This window comes from Prionailurus bengalensis, chromosome A2 (assembly GCF_016509475.1).
Source record: "Prionailurus bengalensis isolate Pbe53 chromosome A2, Fcat_Pben_1.1_paternal_pri, whole genome shotgun sequence".
In the NCBI taxonomy this organism is placed as follows: domain Eukaryota; kingdom Metazoa; phylum Chordata; class Mammalia; order Carnivora; family Felidae; genus Prionailurus; species Prionailurus bengalensis.
In genome coordinates, this window is record NC_057348.1 from 98,498,798 (window position 1) to 98,517,765 (window position 18,968).

The window sequence follows — 18,968 nt, forward strand, 5'->3', positions numbered from 1 at the left end:
AGTGACAAGATGAAAACACAACATTTTTCTCCCAAAGCAGTGACAATAAATACAGAGCTTGTCAGTAGTGATGCAATCGGTTTCCAGCTGCTAGCTGTTCAGTAGACTCCTATGAAATGATTAATTGGTCTCAATCAGTTCGCAGCAGGAAGTACCCACCTCATGGTAAATATCACCACAATTGGTACTAATTAGCTCTGTTGTCACCTGTCACAACTGGTAGGCTAAGAGCTGAGTCACGTGATCATTCTCTATACTGGCAACATAAGTCCAACCGGAGAGGGGTTGGAGACTCAAGGCCACTGTAGCAGCCAGGGTGCCCCAAATCCCTGTCTGCCATGTGGGGATGAATGAGGCTTAGTCAGTGATTATCAGTCCGCAGTGTGAAGTCAGAGGTGTGGTGCTTACGAGTGGGAGTTTGTGTACCTCCAAGAGAAAATGCACCTGGTTTTCAACTGATACAATGTTTTGTGGCACACTGGCTTCTAAATCAGCCAGCCTGTAGTTCAAATCTGGGCTTTGCCACCTAGTATTCATTTGACCCAAGTCAGTGGCTTTATGTGTCCATGCCTGGGTTTCCTAATCTGAAATAATGAAGGCAAAAATTACTCACCTAGTAGGACTGATACAGCAATATATACCAGGTTTGGCACTTAGTAGGTACTCAAAATTTTTGGAACACCCCCACAGCGCATAACAATGTAAATGGTGTGACAATGATGATGTTTGTTATCCCTCTTACTAATAAATAAGAACTTTCAGATGTTTGGTGCCAGCGTGAAGAGTGATGCTGAAGGGAAGTTGGGAACCAAACCTTCACTGCCCTTTTTATTGATCCTAGTCTAAGAGCTCAATCTTTTAGGAAGGGAGAGGAGGAAGAAAGGGGAAGGAAATGTAAAAACTAGCAAATAAAATTGAAGGGAATTAAGCGAGGCATTGTAGCAGATGAACAATTATTATACTACATGTGTCTCTGTTGGGCAGGTTGTGACCAAAGCATGTGATCCATGAAGGAAACAACCCAGGCATGGCCTATATTGATGCAAAAGGAAACGCATCCCACTGTGACTGGGTCATAGTCTACGAATTCATTGTTTTCGACTTGGGTTCTCCAAACTTCTCAACAACAATTCAACAAGATCCTGGGCATGTGTTAAATCCATGGACCACCAGGCCTCTTTGAAATCCTGATTCAGTAGTTCCAGGCTGGGACCCAGGAATCTGTTTTTAATAAACTCTCTAAGTGCTTCTTGTGTTCAGATAAGTTTGAGAACCACTGATTTAAAACCGTACTTTTCACTTAACTACGCGTGAAATTTCCTATGGAACTTTTAAAAATTTTGATGCCTGAATCCTACCCCCAGAAATTGATTTAGTTGGTGTGGGATGTGCCTTGAGCATGAGGAATCTTTTTTTAAGCTCTTCAGATGATGCTAAGGTACAAGCAAATTTGGAGTAACAATGATTTAGAACACAGCCTAAGGGGTCCACACACCTATATGGATGATACAGGTGAATGATGAGTAAGTAAAAATTAGATACAAAGTCACATCACATATAAGTAGTTTCCCAGCACTGATTCAAGGTGTGAAATATGGTTAAAAAAAAAAAAAGAATCTGATTTCAGAAAACTTTTTGGGAGTAGTGTGCAGATTATCCCATTGCCCTGAAATTTTGTGGTATTCAGAAGTACTTGCACTGAATGTACTACCAACTACAATTTAGATCCTAATGTCACCCAAAATTGCAGTGCTCGCCTTATGAACATGCATATGAACGACAATGTGACATGAATCTAATCTTGGTCTTTATTGCAGTCATTTCTGGTGCCAACATTGCACCATTTTCCCTCTTCCTTCTCTTCCTCATTATCTAAAGTTATTAAATATCAGGACTTGGAATTGCCACCCGCAACAGGAAGTATAACCAGCCATGAAGGTCTGTGGAACAGGAAATAGAGTCAGTGTCCCAGACAGGAAGCAGGGCTTGTCAAAAATAAGGACTCCAAAGAGTTAAACCATGTAACAAAAGGTGCAGTAACACTTCTGGAGACAGTTTGTCAACCTCGATCATCAAGGCAGGAGCAAGCATTACTATGAGAATTGCTTAGGAAGGATTCGTTAAGCAAAATGAGGAGTCCTCTGGACCTTCATTTTCCACAGGAATGTTTCTCCAAATCGCAAAGTAGTCATGTGTGGCACTATATGGGGGCATATTGTTTATCAGTCTTAAACTACATTACTAAATTCAAATCTTCCAACAGCCCCAGGGAACAGAGGCAAAGAAAATGACCTGCTTGTAGGCAGGGTGAGAACTATCATTCTCCTGTTATGAATTGAGAATTCAGGCTCCCATTAGGATGGCTACTATAAAAAACAAAACAGGATGAAAGTAGAAAATGACAAGGGCCGTCAAGCATGTGGAGGAATCAGAACGTTTGTGCATGGCTGGTAGGAATGTAAAATGTAACCTCTATAGAAAACAGTATGACAGTTTAAAAAAATTAGAAATAGAGTATGATCCAGCAATTCCACCTACAGTTATATACCCCAAATAACTGAAAGCAGGATCCTGAAGAAATATTTGTACGTACACCCATATTCATAGTAACATTATTCATAATAGCCAAAATGTGGAAGCAATCCCTAATGTCCACTGACAGGTAAACAGATAAACAAAACGGGAGCATAAACATACAATGGAATATCAGTCAGCCTTAAAAAGGAAGGGAATTATGGGACCTGCTACAGCATGAATGTAGTAACACTTGGAGCATTACATGGGTGTACTAACACCATTAGCACATTGTGTTGAGTGAGATAAACCAGTCACAAAAGGACAAATACTACACTAGTCCATGTATGTGAGTCTCCCAGAGTAGTCAAACTCATAGAAACAAAGTAGAATGGTGGTTGCTAAGGGCTTAGAGGAGGAATGAGGAATTAGTGTTTAGCGGACATGGAGTTACAGTAGGGGGAGGTGAAAATGTTCTGAGATGGATGGCGGTGGTGGTTGCACAACAGTGCGGGTGTACTTAATGTCACTGAGCTGTACACTTAAAAATGGTGTAACATTTACACCAATGGTTAATGGTGTAACATGAGGGGCACCTGGGTGGCTCAGTCATTAAGCGTCTGACTTCGGCTCAGGTCATGATCTCGCGGTCCGTGAGTTCGAGCCCTGCGTCAGGCTCTGTGCTGACAGCTCAGGGCCTGGAGCCTGCTTCAGTTTCTGTCTCTCTCTCTCTCTCTCTCTCTCTCAAAAATAAATAAACATTACAAAAAATTTTAAATGGTTAGCATGATAAATTTTATGTGTATTTCACCATAGTTTTTTTAAAATAAATAATTTGAAAATGTGCACAAAATAAAAAAAATAAGGCTTAGAAGATTCACACAGCTAGCAGGCGTCAGAGCAGGAGGTCAGCTTTAGGGACTTCAAGTGTGCCAACCCTCCCTTTCCACCTCAGTGCCTCTCAAAGAGTAGAAATTGAAGGAAATGTTCAAGGGGAAGTAAAAAAAAAAATCAAATAACTTTGTTTGAGGAAAGAATGATCAAAATAGTCCAGACAATTGTCCCAAAGATAAGAAATAAGGTTGGTAAGCTCCATGAAATCAGAAGGTGTCTGCACACTAACTCTTTTAAAAATTGAGATAAAATTCACCCTTTTAAGGCATAGAATTCAGTGGGGTTTTTTTTTAGTGTATTCCCCAAGTTGTGCCACCATAACCACTACATCATTCTAGAAAGTTTTTATCACCCCCAAAATAAACCTTATGCCCATTAGTAGTCATTCCCCATTGTCCCCCTGACCTCCATGTTAAGCAACCGCTGATCTGCTTTCAGTCCCTATGAATCTGTTCTGGACATTTCGTATAAATAGAATCATACAATATGTGGCCTTTTGTGACTTGTCTCACTTAGCATGATGCTTTCAACATTCATCTATGTTATAGCCTGTATCAGTACTGTGTCCCTTTTTATTTGTGATTAATATTCCATGGTATGGATTTACCACATTTTATTTATCTACTCCTCAGTTGATGGATGCTTGGGTTATTTGCACTGTTTGGCTATAATGAATAATGCTGCTATCAACATGCGTGTACAAGTTTCTGCATTGTCAGATGTTTTCAGTTATCTTAGGTGTATACCGAGGAGTGGAATTGTTGGATCATATGTTAACTCTGTGTTTAACTTGTTCAGGAACTGCCAGCATGTTGTCTAGAATGGCTGCCTTATGTTACATTCCTACTGGTATTGTGTGAGTGTTCCCATTTCTCCATATCCTCACCAGTGTTTAGTATTCCCCCCTTTTTTGGTTCCCCCCACCCCCAGCTTTTTTGAGGTGTAATTGACATGCAAACATTTTTAAATCATAGCCATCCTTGTGGGCATCTCATTGTGGTTTGTCCACCAAATTTGTATTCTCAGTACACAGTCCATGTCTGTCTCTTGGTACACAGAAGCATCTCACTACTGAAAGGTACAAAAATCCCAAGGGATCATAGGAAAGATGATCATAATGAGAGGTTCCTAATCTTTGGGAAATCAAATATTAAAATCAGCTGCTTTTTTTTTTTTTTTCATATAAACTGAGTCAAGAGGTAGCAAGCAAGCTCATTTAGTCATTGCTCCTGGGCACTTCCATTACTAATGGGGTGAGAACTTTCAGTAGATGGTCACTCTTAGAGTTTAGATGAATGAACTGTGCACCTTGGGATAGAGACTTAGGCAAAAGAAAAGAGAGCTCTGAAAGGAAAAGAGACCCGTTCCTTCATTTCAATTAAAGTTAAGTGCCCAATTCATGACTCATGTCTTGGCTTTACCACCTTCGCACCTTCCATGTTGTCAGATCCCTGGTGCTACATGATTGCCTGTAAGAGGGGTTTTCGACAGCAGTTTTCTCTAATTATGCGTGTTTTCATTAACAAAAGAAATATCTTTGTGGGTTTCTTAGGTACTTAGCAGAAATATATTCTAGCTCACTAGTAGCCAGAAGCATCTGATCTGTCTGCCTCACAGCCCTCTGACAGTTAAGCATTTACTTTTAGGCAAATAAAATGTCAGCCACCATTAAAGAGCATATGGCAACAATATGGCCATTCCCTCTTGGGACCAACCTCTCCCCAGAAGAGATGGTACTTGAAATAGGAGATGCTTTTGAATGCAGGACCCCTCTCCCCACCAACCCAGGCACGGTGGCTGGGGAGTGGGCAGGGTGCCATACACAAAAGGACTCGGGCAACCGTATCAAATGTGAACATAAGGAGCAAGCTGCCCAACCAACAGTGACCAGAGGCTGTTTGCCCTGGGCATCTGGGTCTGTGGTTAAGGGGAAGTACCGACCCTCAACTGGCCAGGATTAGCTCTATAAAATAGAAAACAGCCCCCAGAGCTGCTGAAGGAGGGGTTGGGGCCGACTGCAATTGATGCTGTGTGTGTCGGGAGTGAAGGGAGACATTGAAAGTGGCGTCTCCACCCGTCTCGTCTCTGAATTCACCCTGTGAATGGGGGAACACAAACTGCCTTTTCTTGAAATAGATGATGAGTGTATGGAATCCTTTATAGTGGGTCAGCTCGTGTGCAAGTGAACGTGTGGCAACAGGCATAGGGGAAGAGGCTGCCTTTGCGGGGACGGCCAGTAACCATGCGGTCTGCTCAAGATTGAAAAATAAAGTTTCCCCAGGACCATCTGGGCTGCCATGTCTGCGTAGGAAACCAGAACCTGTCACTAGAGACGCCCTGATCCTTAAAACATAGTCTCAAAATCTTGCTTGTCCTTATTTGATGGAACTATGATACAGAAATAATCAAAATGTGGTGCTTGCCCCCTTGGATACAGTGGTTCCTGGTGTGATACTGTCTCTGTGTCACCTGTGTTGGAATATATCAGGTCACACTCACCAGTTTTACATCAAGTTTTTAACGTACTAGTAACTAGTTAATCATATTTCTGAGCCATATTGATGAAATCACTAGCCTTATAAAAACGTTCGACTGTGGTGTCAGAAAAACTTATACTGATTAGACATTAACATTATCCAGAAATTCTCATCAACTTTAGCACTATTTTTCTACTCGTGTAAACTACTTGATTTGAATGTTTAAATGCATATGCTGTTTCTCAAAATAAATCTAAGCCTCTTATATGTTAAAGAATAAAATAAAATAAGTAATAAGTTAAAACTCCAAAAATATCTATATAGTTACATATTCTTATAAAACTAAGAATAACAAGGTAGGGAAGCTTCTTGTTTTCAATTGATTTTGCTTGTCTAAATTGTATTTACCATACAACTTAATAGCACTTTATTATGACCCTGAATAACTGAATTAATTACAAAATTTTAAATGCTTAGGAAAGTGATGACATTTTTTAAAGTAACATTAATATTATTGATAATGTTTTCCATAAAATATGTCTTCAGAAAATGTAGTGTGCAAATGAGAACAACAAGAAAACCCACGTATTTTAATAGTGTCAGTCAATGCTTCTGGAATGCTGTTTTTACCCTTTACCAAATCGATATAACTGACAGGATGATATCATCCTTTGCTGTCTATGCTGACAGTCAATAAATTCCAAGACCATTGGCAACAACAAGTAGATCAGGAGCTGTACGAAGAGCAGGAGATCACAGGGGTTTTTCCAAGACTTTATTCCTCGGGGTTGATGCAGACTTTCCAAATAAGAAGAGCTTTCTCTGCAATTAGGGGACTGTTTCCATGTGACTGACAGAACCTAAATATTCGGATGAAAAATAAAAAAATTCAGTCAATCATCCAAATGTTTGTCACCATTACATCAAACATTGGGGCACTTAAAAACATCTCAAGAAATGACTAAATTTTAAACTTTACATCTAGATAATTGAGATCATACTGCCTTAGTGTTTCCATATGAATGATAGTATGTCAAGTGTAGCATACCCTGGAGATCTGTTTTGAACCTTTATAGTCTATAATATGTAGAATGCATATTATAATTAATGTATGGAGCTTAAAATATAAGTGAAATTGACAATCACATAACTACTCTTCCATTTCTAATCTTCCAAATATAAAAATAAATGTGTCTACTCTTTTTCCTCATGGAGATGTTGTAAAGATTGATTTGCAGCAAAACAAAGTAGACTCTGGTAGCAGAACTCCAGGGCTCTAAGGGATTGTGACTCTGTTTAGCATGAATTTGACTTTTTGTCAAATGCAAATAGAATTCTGATTTCAAGAGTGGGAGCTTTTATCACATTTAAAATTTTTTGAAATGGTTTCATTAGTACTCAGTGGGCATCATTGTGTTTGATGAATGAATGAGTGAATGAATGAATGAATGAATGAAAAACAAGTGAATGAATGAAAAAGTAGGGATTAGAAAGCATTCTCACTTCCTGGAGTTGGATTCTAGGTGATTGACAACTATGCGTTTCAGTTTCGTAGAAGAACATCCACTGCTTACTTTTCTCTAGTTTAGTCTCTTAGCAAACTGTTCAAAGTTTGGAACAGTGTTTGCTGGGAATTAAGTCAAACACAAAAGCAATCAAGTGGTTGAGTTCTAGATTTTCCTAATTTAATGGTATTCCTTTATCCATATTGATTGGAGCTTTGGTAAATTCAGTTGCTGATACCACCTGGATAATTTTAAGTCTGAAGCTTTAAAGAAAATGTTTCCAACATAGCTCAAACAACATAAGAATTTCATCAGTTGAAAACTAAGAATCGTTTCTGTGGGATGTGTAAAACAAGAAGCTGACCAGCATTATTTTCTTTTTCTTTAATTCAGTATCATTATTGAGAGTTATTCTTGAACTTTATGAAAACCAGATTGGGGCACAAGCATGTTCTCCATCTAATCGTGTTCAAGGAATTGGAACTGAAAATCATTCAAACTAGGAAAACATGACACTGAAAAATAGTCTGCATTCTTTATTCTACCTCAGCGTAGCTGAGGCTGCTTCAGACAAGGAAGAGTTAGGTTGATAGTCGATCTGATCTTTTTAGAAATGGATGTCTAGCTTTCCAGTCAGGAAAAAATCATAATGTTTTTTCATTCACTTTCCTACTTTGCTGGCTTATCAGCTACAACCTTTGATCCTCTCCCATTTTTCTTCAGAATGCTGTGATTTCTCACTGTTGCTCGTGGGAAAAATTCCAAACAGTGCCTGCCATTCAAGGCCCTCTCTTGTCTGGCCCGGGTGGCCTTTTAAGCCACATTCCCTACCGTCTGCCTCTACCATGCAACCTTCTTCCCAGCCAAACAAGACTGTGGGCTGTTCACCAGCCTCTGTTTGGGTGCCTGTAATCTTCTCCCTATCATCTCATCTCCCAGGAGTGCCTGCTTCTTTTCCTCTCCACGTGCTGAGTGTTCCACCTGTACTTCAAGGGGTGATTCATTCCCATTCATGAGGTCTCTTGAACCATCCACTCTTTCCACTCTCCTCTTTTCTCCCCTCTCCCAGCTAATCTTCCACACTCACCCCCCCCCCCACACACACAGACATACATGCACACACACGCATGCTGCTGTGATTTAGTCATGGCATGAATCACGTTCACACACTTGTGTGTGCAAATTGTGCAAGGATATCAAACCCAAGGGACAAGTGAGGACAAAGATCCACCTCACTCTCCACTAGCCATGGCAGGCACCTCTCCCACGTGACTATGTCTATGCAAAGAGGCACCCTTTTCTATTTCATATGAAGGCTTGGACTAGCACGTATGAACTAGCAGCAAATGCAGTTTTGGTCATCAGCATGCATGCTTTTTAGTTTCCTTTATCAGGGCGCAAGTTTGTTGAGGGCAATGACTACCTTTGTATTCCCATTATGCCTGGTACAGTGCCTTTCTTATACACAAGGTCATTCATTGAACTTAATTGGAAGGATGAAATGCATTTCTTAAAAATAATTGCTTCCACATATAAATAAATGCAAACATGAAAGCTCTATGGGAATAAAAATAGACTTTTTAACAAATGTGAAACAGCCAACTTAACGTGATTTTAAGTGTATCCTGGTCCTAAGTAATTTCCTATATAATGTAGTGTCCAGTAGTCTTTTGTGGAATTTCAAAAACCACATTCGTGATGCTATGACAGGCCCTGGTAGAGTTGGACTGAAATCCACTCCTGACTTTGTTAAAATAGGGCAAAGAATAACATTAAGAATTGTCTGAAGTGGGCAGGATTAAGGTCAGGAGAATGCCCATGGGAGGTGAGGGAATTTAGGGAGGAACCAGTTGATCAGTCTGAGGTCAGTATACTTCCTAGAAGTCTACATTAAGCCAAAAACAAAAATCCCAAAAAAGCACCACGTCTCAAAGTCCTTGAGGCTTTGCCAACCCTGTATATAGTATAATTTCATGTAGCCATGCCCTCAGAGTAAAGAATTACTTTGTAAAGATTTTAGTGGAGAATTAATATTTGTTCTGATGCAATTTTATTGATAAATGAGAACTGTCCACAAACCAAGCTTTACATACCACAAAACAAAGATGCACATAAGATAGGTTTTATGCCTATTTGAGGACATGGCCAGGACATCAAATTTCAAGTTTCAAGGGGTAACCGTTGACCAACCTTCTCAAGAAAAAAGTCTGCATTTAGGTACAAAACGGTCTACTAATTTTGCATTTAACAACTGCTTTTTGTTTTCCAGGATGTGTTGAGTTGATGTGATGAACTGTTTTCTCTTCAGGAAGAAACAAGCCTTCTCCAACCATTTCACAGTACACGTTTCTCCCCCTTTCTCCTCCCAGTCCTCTGTGATGTCAGTGTGCTTCGCTCGTTTCCATCCCAACTTGGTGGTTGGTGGGACTTACTCGGGCCAGATTGTCCTGTGGGATAATCGCAGTCATCGAAGGACACCAGTGCAGAGGACACCCTTGTCAGCTGCTGCACACACCGTAAGTCAGCTTTTGTCACTTCCCTGTCAGCCACCCAAGCCCTGTAAGGGGATGACTGATGGAAGTACGGATGCGGTCAGTAACTCCAAGCCGGAATGTATGTAATTTATAGTGACCGTAACCTGACTGACCAATAAAGCAGCGTGAAAAGTAGGCGAAGGAAGCACTGAATTTGGAAAAAAAAATCTCTTAATGGTCTACAAGTTTCCACACATCTAAAGGATCTCTTTGGATCCAAAGACCATCGGTGAGGTGAGGATGGATTAAAACTGAAAAAGACACAGGGAGAAACTTTGGAAGAGGCATCGGTGAAATTGCTGTAAAGTAACCCTTCACGTTAACAGTATAACATGGAAACTCGTATTTTCAAATGGGCCCTGAGGAGTAAGCATTTCATGTCGAGGGATGGTATACGGGACTTTTGCCAACAGTCCTTTTCCATTTGTGATTTGAGGGAGTGCTATGACTTTAAATTCTGGAATGCATGGTTGTAAGTTTCAACGGTAAAGTCTACAGTGACAATATAATCCCTCGGGTTAAAAGTCAACATCTCAAAACCATTACCCACAATTTAGCAGAAGAGGTTCAGTATAGTGTTCATAAGACAACTACTCTGTCATTTCCTTTAAGAGAATGACAGGTGTGTTTAGCAGTTGTTAGGAGGAATGAGAAGACAGGCATGTCTCCATCAATCCTTGCTACCTTGACATTCAGAGTAACTGATGTTCTTTCTCTGAAATGCCCAAATTATGCCCAAAAATACAGCTCTACTATTGTTTCAATTTCCTTAATGTGGTCACCTCATTTGTTTCATCAGCTGGCCTCAAAACCATTCTAGCTTTAAAAAAGGACTGGAGCTGCTTTAGCTAAGACCATGGAGAGGAAAATTCTTCCATTCTTGTAAGATTGACAATGGGAAGTGACAAATACCAAGTCAGCCCTAATTCTGATTGACTTGGGTCTGAGACACATGCAGGTGAAACTAGTTCTTGGGAATCTTGGAAAATTGCTCTTGCCTACCCCATTTCTCCAAACTAATAACAGAAAATTGTGACCCAGGAGAAGATGGCTTGATGCAGGTGTTTGCTCAAGTAGCATGAATCCTCTTCCTGGCTGTATGTGCATATCTGGTGTGTTTATGAGCCTATCTTGTGAAATTGCAAATATTATAAATCCAAACGTTAGAGCAATAAGCTTTTGGGGAAAATCCAAATCCAGGAGCTCTTCCAAAGAGTTAAGCTTTCTTTTTCAAGTAACTTAGGATATGATCATCACAGCTAAAATACGATTATTATCAGGCACCTGGGTGGCTCAATCGGTTAAGCGTCCGACTCTTGTTTTCAGCTCAGATCATGATCTCACTGTTCGTGAGATGGAGCCTGGCATTGAGCTGTGCGCTGACAGCATGGAGCCTCCTTGAGATTCTCTCTCTCCCTGTTTCTCTGACCCTTCCCCACTTGTGAGAGCTCTCTCTCTCGCTCTCTCTCTCTTTCCCCCAAAATAAATAAGTAAACATTAAAAAAAATTAAATACTATTATTATCAAACAGTAACATATTTCTGTTTGAAAAGAAAACCTTTTTTTCTCTTTTGCTGCATTTTGTTGAATCCGTAGCTAAAAGGGCACAGTTAATTTTGTGACTGCCTTTCAACTTCCACTAATGCCTGGCTGATTGGTACCAGGATCAAAAGTGGTTAAGGAAAAAGAGGCCTGCCACAGATTACTAATTTCCTTTCACACCCACCACACATATGCATTTGGGACAACAGGAAATCCTAATTAAAGCAAAACCCTTCTGCCACACAGTAAGTTTATTCCTTAAATAAATAAAAACAATCTGGCATCTATACTGGAAAAATGAGCTGTAGCATTGAGTTTTTTTCTTTCCATTAAATAGAGTTGTGTGTGTGTGTGTGTGTGTGTGTGTGTATGTGTGTGTGTGTAGGCATGCCCACGTGTCTACTTCTGGTTTCTTTACATCTCTCTCTTTTCTTTTAAGCCAAGTTTTATTACTCATGAAAGCACAGGCCAGTAGTACTGATTAAAGCCAGGGAGGGGCTACCATGCACATTCTTACTCCAGGCAGTTGGCTCTATACATTCTTCTAGATGCTTTCCTTTCCCTTCTATATGCACCCTTAGGAGTCCCAGTCCACTAGGATTTTAGTGCTTTGCGTTGATGCTTGGTGGTTAACAAAGAAACCCCATTGGACTCTTGCTGAAAAACACTAGGTGGATTTCAGATTCATAACAGTGTTTGGACCTCCCCTTCCATTCTTCTGTCTGCTGTTTTTAGGTGAGAATTTGTTTCCTCCATTCTCCTAGTTGATTTGAATGCTGTGTGACTTGGGCCTTGAGTTTGAATGCTTACTGCTGCAGGTTTTGCACACACCAGAGGCTTGGGAAAAACCCTTGTCCACAGTCCCACAACCAGTCGGTCCTCTTGAAATTTAGAGACCTGATCAAGATACCATTGAGTTTCAGATCCCTGCTGTACTCACCACTGTCCATATCCACCAAGGCTGATTGAAAATTTCTGCAGGAATATGGTGTGGATAAGACCTAGGGGTTTATTTAGTTGGATGCCCATCAGCATGGTAAAAGAGAGGATGACACAGTTGCCAAAAAAGCAAATGTAATCTTAGCATACAATACCACTGGTGTACTTTTTTATCATATGAGAGGTGACAATTCAACACTCCCTAGATTTCTATATTCTCTTGGCCAGAATATAGGTCGACATTTGTGTTTCTTTCTCATAACTTCACTGTAAGAGGAGCTCAGACAAAATATAACATATTCAAAACAGAGTGACCAGGATGAGGAGGGAACTGAAAGCCTGAAAGCCAGGTACTTGAGAACCATTGGAGGAATTGGCAATGATTAGTCTGAGTTAGATAAGACTAGAAGGGAGGGGTGAGAAAACAGCAGTCTATAAATATTGTTTGGACTTGATCTGTAGGATCCCAGAGGGCACTGAACTAAAGTATCTCCTTGAGCTTTCTTTATCCCCAGTGGTGGAAAGAAGAACTCCCCAGGAATCAAGGCAAAAAACTGGTTACCCTTGAGAAAGGTGTTTCAGAAGAGTTTGGATCCACCTCTTGGTGGAGACAAATGAGCAGCTGTCCTCGATGATTATTATGACTCCTTCTGACCAGGAGTTTATATGATAATAATAGTTTGGGAACCATCCTGTATATAATATCAACTTTCCAATATTAAAGATTGTTTCATTGTCATTGTGGCTAGGTATTATGGACAGTAACTCATCAAGAGTAAGACTTAGGCTGTCAGCTATTTGCACAGAGAGTCACCAACTAAGTTGTGGTTTGGCCCGTGATGGCTAAACTGCCTGAAATCTAACCCACATTACTGCTAGGTTCTGCTTATGCTAACCTTCCATTTAGTATTTAATGTGCAGCTGCAAATGATTTTAGCTTACCATTTAGGATTCTACAGAGTGGGGACTGCCTGCTAGAGTTATGACAGGAGGTAAGAGCATCTTGCTTATGATTCCCGGGATGTATAAGTGACTTTTATCAAGGTCCTGGCCAAATCGAAGCCTCCGTAGTAGCCCAGATGATATTTTGAAAAATAAATCTATCATTATCCTAGATTTTGCAGTAACATAAAAGAACCTAATTTTATCACAAGGTGCACTGTGCCAGTAAGTCCCGCTACCAATATCTCCCCCTCAAATTAAAGAGGCTGATGAATATTAACCACTTTTTACAAAGAATGTTAACAAATGTTTGGCACGGTGACTAGAATGCATTAAACTCCAGATTTAGTAACACATATTCCTTCCAAAAGTCAATAGTTCCACTCTTTTGAAAGCTGTCTGTTTTCATCACTCATGGTGAGCTTAGAAGCCAAACTATGTGCTGCTTCTGCCCCATCAGTCATCATTGGCTGCAGCTTCCTTCGGCTCTGTTGGACCGCCTCTGACTGAGCAAGGTGAAGCTTGGTAAGTATTTCCACTACTACATGTTGATGCCAGAGCTTTTAGAAAGAAATCAGGTTCAAATCAAAAGTGGCAAATGACCTGAGGCTTGTATTATTGTAGGCTTATGTCACCCTTTAATCCTTGTTTTAGAGTAATGTGTTTGACACTTCAGCGTAAGCATTTCCTCCTGGATTGGCGTCTAATCCTCCATGTTTATGTTTTTGCAGCATCCCGTGTACTGTGTAAATGTTGTTGGGACCCAGAATGCTCATAACCTCATCACTGTCTCTACCGATGGTAAAATGTGTTCCTGGAGCCTGGACATGCTCTCAACTCCACAGGTGGGTTTGTTTTCCCCTACACATAAGAGCATCCTGGCTAAAAGAGATACTTGCCTAATGGAACATAGTTCCTAAAAGCCAAACCCTCACATCCTATGGGAGCTAAAACCAATGGATGCACTTGAAAGAGTGGGGCCTGCTTTCAGCAGTCTCCTCCCGAAGCCAAAACCCATTTCCTTTACCACAAATCATGTAATTATTGTAATACGTTAATCCTTAGGTCAGTTTCAAGTGAAAATGAAATAATCCATTTTAAAGCATAGTAATTATAGAAGTTGCCTGTGGTATGAATTGTACTTACCCTAAAGCATTGTTAAACAAATGCAAACGAAGTTGGAGCTCAACAGAGCAATCCCTTAAGGGCACTTGCCTTGAAGGAAAGGTATCCCCACAAAACAGAAACCCAAGCCCTTGCTTGCATCCTTAGCCTAGACGGATGCCTGTGTGTATGAAGAATTTGTCCAACCATCTGTTTTCTCCTCTGGAATGTTTGTTAGGATGGCTCCTGCCATTCCTTGCTCAACAAATGAGAAGTTGAAAATGAAAATGTTCCAAAACGTCCAAACCACTACTGATTACAGTAATGGAAACCAAACAAATAAGCACAAGGGTAAGAGACCACTGCAGGGAGCCATCGAAATGCAACTTGCAGAATATATCTATGTATTCAAGATGCATGCATGCACACATACACACATGCATAGACACACTCTGTCCACATTTCTTTATGGGAAAAAACATAGTTCATTGTCCTCCAACTAAAAACACAGAGAGGAGTTTACTGTTAGAGACTTTGACAAAAATGTGAGGAAACATCAGGAAAATTATAAACATATCTAGGAGATAATTCGAAATTTTAACATTCCTATTCCCTTTCCTGGAATAATGACCCTAGAATGTCTGCCTCCCAATTTTCGAAGACATTGGAGTTTCAAGACACATAAGGAAATGTGGAAACCATAAACAACCTCCTATAAGTCTCCAAAAATACAGATGTGGAGAATATTAAGACTAAGTAAATTCTTTTTATAATTTGGGGTGGGGGGAGAGAGAGCTAATAGGCTCCTTACTATTTAAGTTCATCTATTCTGACTAAGCATTACCATTATACAAGTTGGGAGTTGTGTGTGGGTATTTTATAGCTTTGTCTTAAAATTCTCAGCAATATGTTCTCTGCTTTTAAAAGCATGGAGATTACAAACAGATATAAGAGTGAACCCTCTAGTTAGGAATTTTTAATTGCCCATTTGGCTGCTTAAATGTGTACTTGTTTAAGTTAAAACCAGTCGTACAGGGGATACAAGATGGTTCTTATTAATTTTAGCATGCCTACAGACTCCTGTCCTGGTACAGAGATTGAAAGCTTCATGGTATATCCATGGATGGCAAGCAGACAGCATCCAGTCATCACCCTGGTCCCTCTGTGTTCCAAGTGGGTGACCGAGAGACCGTACCTTTCCTGCTGCTAATTTTAGCAATGGAGCAGACCACTGGATGGTTCCGTTTTCTGTATTGTCATAATGCCCCCTCCCTGATGCGCTCACTATGTGTGTGGATCTCATGTACTGCGAGCATGTCACATGACCACACCATCTACCCAGACCGTTAGCACACGCAGCCAATTTCTGGACTCCTTGGCTAAGACAACCTGGCTTATTCGTTTGCACAAAAAGACTAAACTCCTTAGCAACTATAATGGCATGATCCCCTAGAATGAGTTTTTAAAATTACTTCAGGTACACAAAGTAGGCTGTTTTGATGTAAATAGCCAAAAACATTTAGGGATGTTGGTTACACTTACTTACTCTTCACTGTCATTAAACTTCATTCAGCAGAATGTCTCTTAAGATACATGGATTCCTGATTTTGAAAATAATCTTAGATAAAATAAAGGCTTTCCTTTGTTATTTTAAAGACTTATTTAAATACCGTCCTCTGTAGGCATATAGCCTATACACCCAACGGTTGCCCTTCATGAAATCGTGTCCCCTTTGAAATCTGTTTTTTATGACTTGAGTGACAACTTTCTGGTTTTAGTCCATGGAGGACACACAATCCTGCTTTGACAATATGCTTAGTACATCTGATATTAATACACGTGTATTCTCACGAACAATTGATTTTGAAAATGTTTGTAAATACAAGGGTATTGTGTGTTTTATTAAAGCCTGGGGCTGACAAGTGTAACCATTACAGTATTATCTTTAGTTTCTGCACCATTAGTTTTGAAATTCTCACCTGTCATCTCTGCCTGACTTAAGAAGCAGCAGCACACGCTGATGAGATCCAGCCGGCCTGAAACCAGAGATACACAGAAGCATGAATGTCAGGGGCAGTAAAGCGTGGTTTCTGGCACAGCCAGGGTCTTTTGTAACGCTGTGTGAAAAGCAAACAGACGACTTAGCCAAATGATTTTTCCATGCTGTCTTTGGCATGGCAAGGAGTTGACAGAAGGAATATAACCACGCCGTGTTTTGGTAGGAGAGCATGGAGCTGGTGTACAATAAGTCCAAGCCTGTGGCTGTTACCGGAATGGCTTTCCCGACGGGAGACGTCAATAACTTCGTGGTTGGCAGTGAGGAGGGTACGGTCTACACAGCCTGCCGTCATGGAAGGTGATTTTGTGTTTTCTTACTGATGACGTGTTTCTCATTTCCGAAAGTCTGTTATCGCATTCTGGATTATAACCACCTTGCGTTATGAGAAAGGCGATATCTGCAGGCATACAAAGCATACCTCAAGTTTCTGTTACCTTATGGCATCCATCTGCTCTGATCATTAACCACAGTGAGCCTAGGATGGTTCACAGGCCTTGAGGAAAAAGGTCCAAGCTTCTTAGCATATCATGTAAGAGCCTTGCAAGCCTCAGCCTTCAGGCAGCAGCCACGCACACACCAGGGATGACAGCCCCCAAATATTGCTTATCCCACACACCTCTGTATGTCCCCACACTCCATTTCTTCCGTCAGGTCTGGCACTTCTCTCTTTTTGGCCTGATTAACTCCTTGGACTTCAAGAGCCAGAGCAGAGGTCCTTCCACACTGAAGCCTCTCCTGACTCTCTTAAGCAGACAAAACCACTTCCTCCTTTACGGCTTCACAGAATTTTCATTCCTTTCATTCACTCATGTCCTCAAGGAATTCTTACTAAGAACCTTCCATGTGCCCAGCACGTTTGCATCATGCAGATGCGGTAAGGAAAGAAACAGAAGTGGAGATCATATTCTGATTGAGGGTGAAAGACAATAAACTAATACACAAGGAAATATGTGGCTTAAGATGATAGTACTATAGAGAACATGTAAGTAGAATAAATGAGATGGGACCACGGGCTGTAAGATAGGTTTGTTATTTTGTATATTTTTATACCTGCTTCTACAATCCATTAATTGCATTTTATTTCAACTATTCATTCATTTGCCATTTTTCTCTTACTAAACTCTTTCCATTTCATCATTGATTTTCTGCCCGGGGCCTGACACATGGTATGTGAGGAGCTAAAAATCTATATGGAGCATAGAGAAATGACAGTCCCCAAATAATATAGAGAAATGCCTTGGGGCTCTTCCTCCCCTTCAGGGAGGCTGGAATGGTATGAGATACAAGTCACCATGAAGTTTGTAAGTGATAAGAATTCGGCCTTGGTTGAGAGATCGGCAGATGCCCCTGGAAAACCATCAGGATGAAGTAGAATCCAATAATTAGAATTATTGTAAAATTGCATGCAAGGCTTAATGAGTGGCTTCACCATCTCTTGAAAGGTTCGCTGTGTTCGCCCTGGTGCTTAATTTTCTTTCACTTTAGGAGTTCTAATTCAATTGATTTTTCATCTCTTCTACTCAGCCCAGGCTATTTAGATTTAATGAGAAATCAGAAATTGTTCCAAGTTTATACTCCTGTGTTTTTGTGATTTGTAGAAGCGATAAGTGATGTGATTCTTCCATTCACACAATATGAGCTGTGACGCTCCTACTGTTCTACACATAGCAACAAGCAGTATTTCCCCTGCTCACATGATTTAAAGATGAGTAGGAAGATATGCCTCATGGTTCCATGCCCATAAAACTGACGAAAACCATGCATTAAGGTTTTATGAGAGCATAAAAAGATCTGATAAAATTGTTCATTCATGCAAACATTCGCAGCACACCTACTTTGAACAAAGCGCATCGTTCGATGCTTCCAGGCACGCAGACATTACTTAAACCTGGTTTCTGCCTTCAAGAAAGTGATGATAGTGGGAAAGATAAATGCACAAATATCTGCCATACAGGTAGAATGTCATACATGGCATGAGAGAGGCCCAGAGAGTGCTGTGGACCAACTATGGAGTCACAGGTCTATCTACACATTTATTAGAATCAACAGGCATATAGGTTCCGGTGGCGTAATTCAGGACCTTAATTATCTGAAGGCTACAGAACATGTTCATTGATAACCTTCAGGGTTTTTTTTTTTCTTTTTTAGTTTCTCTAATGTGAATACTGTTTTACATGATGAACATTTTTGTTCTGTGGCTATTGTCCTTTTTAAGCACAATCAGAATATGCACTATGGTTCCAAAGAAGGGTACCCAAGGTAAAAACCACAAATCTTTTTACAACGAGCTTGATTTTGCTTCTTACATTGGTCCATCCATCTGAAATATAAAATACAGATCTTAATAAAGTTGTAACATAGCAAAAATTTGACTTAGTAATTTTAAATGGGTCACATAGGGCTACGGGGAAGTGGTGGGAGATTTCTATATTTCAACTAACATAGAGAAGGTGAAAAT

General features: G+C 40.3%; 1 protein-coding gene across 4 annotated transcripts in view; it reads left to right on the plus strand.

Annotated features, from left to right (window-relative positions):
- The window catches only part of DYNC1I1 (dynein cytoplasmic 1 intermediate chain 1), a 319,773-nt gene that overhangs the window by 232,157 nt on the left and 68,648 nt on the right, over positions 1-18,968 (plus strand). For all 4 annotated transcript variants that reach the window (XM_043588924.1, XM_043588927.1, XM_043588926.1 and 1 more), the window contains 3 exons: positions 9,760-9,906; positions 14,079-14,192; positions 16,674-16,807. In XM_043588924.1, the coding sequence (XP_043444859.1) occupies positions 9,760-9,906; positions 14,079-14,192; positions 16,674-16,807 (395 nt within the window). The remainder of the gene's footprint in view (positions 1-9,759; positions 9,907-14,078; positions 14,193-16,673; positions 16,808-18,968) is intronic.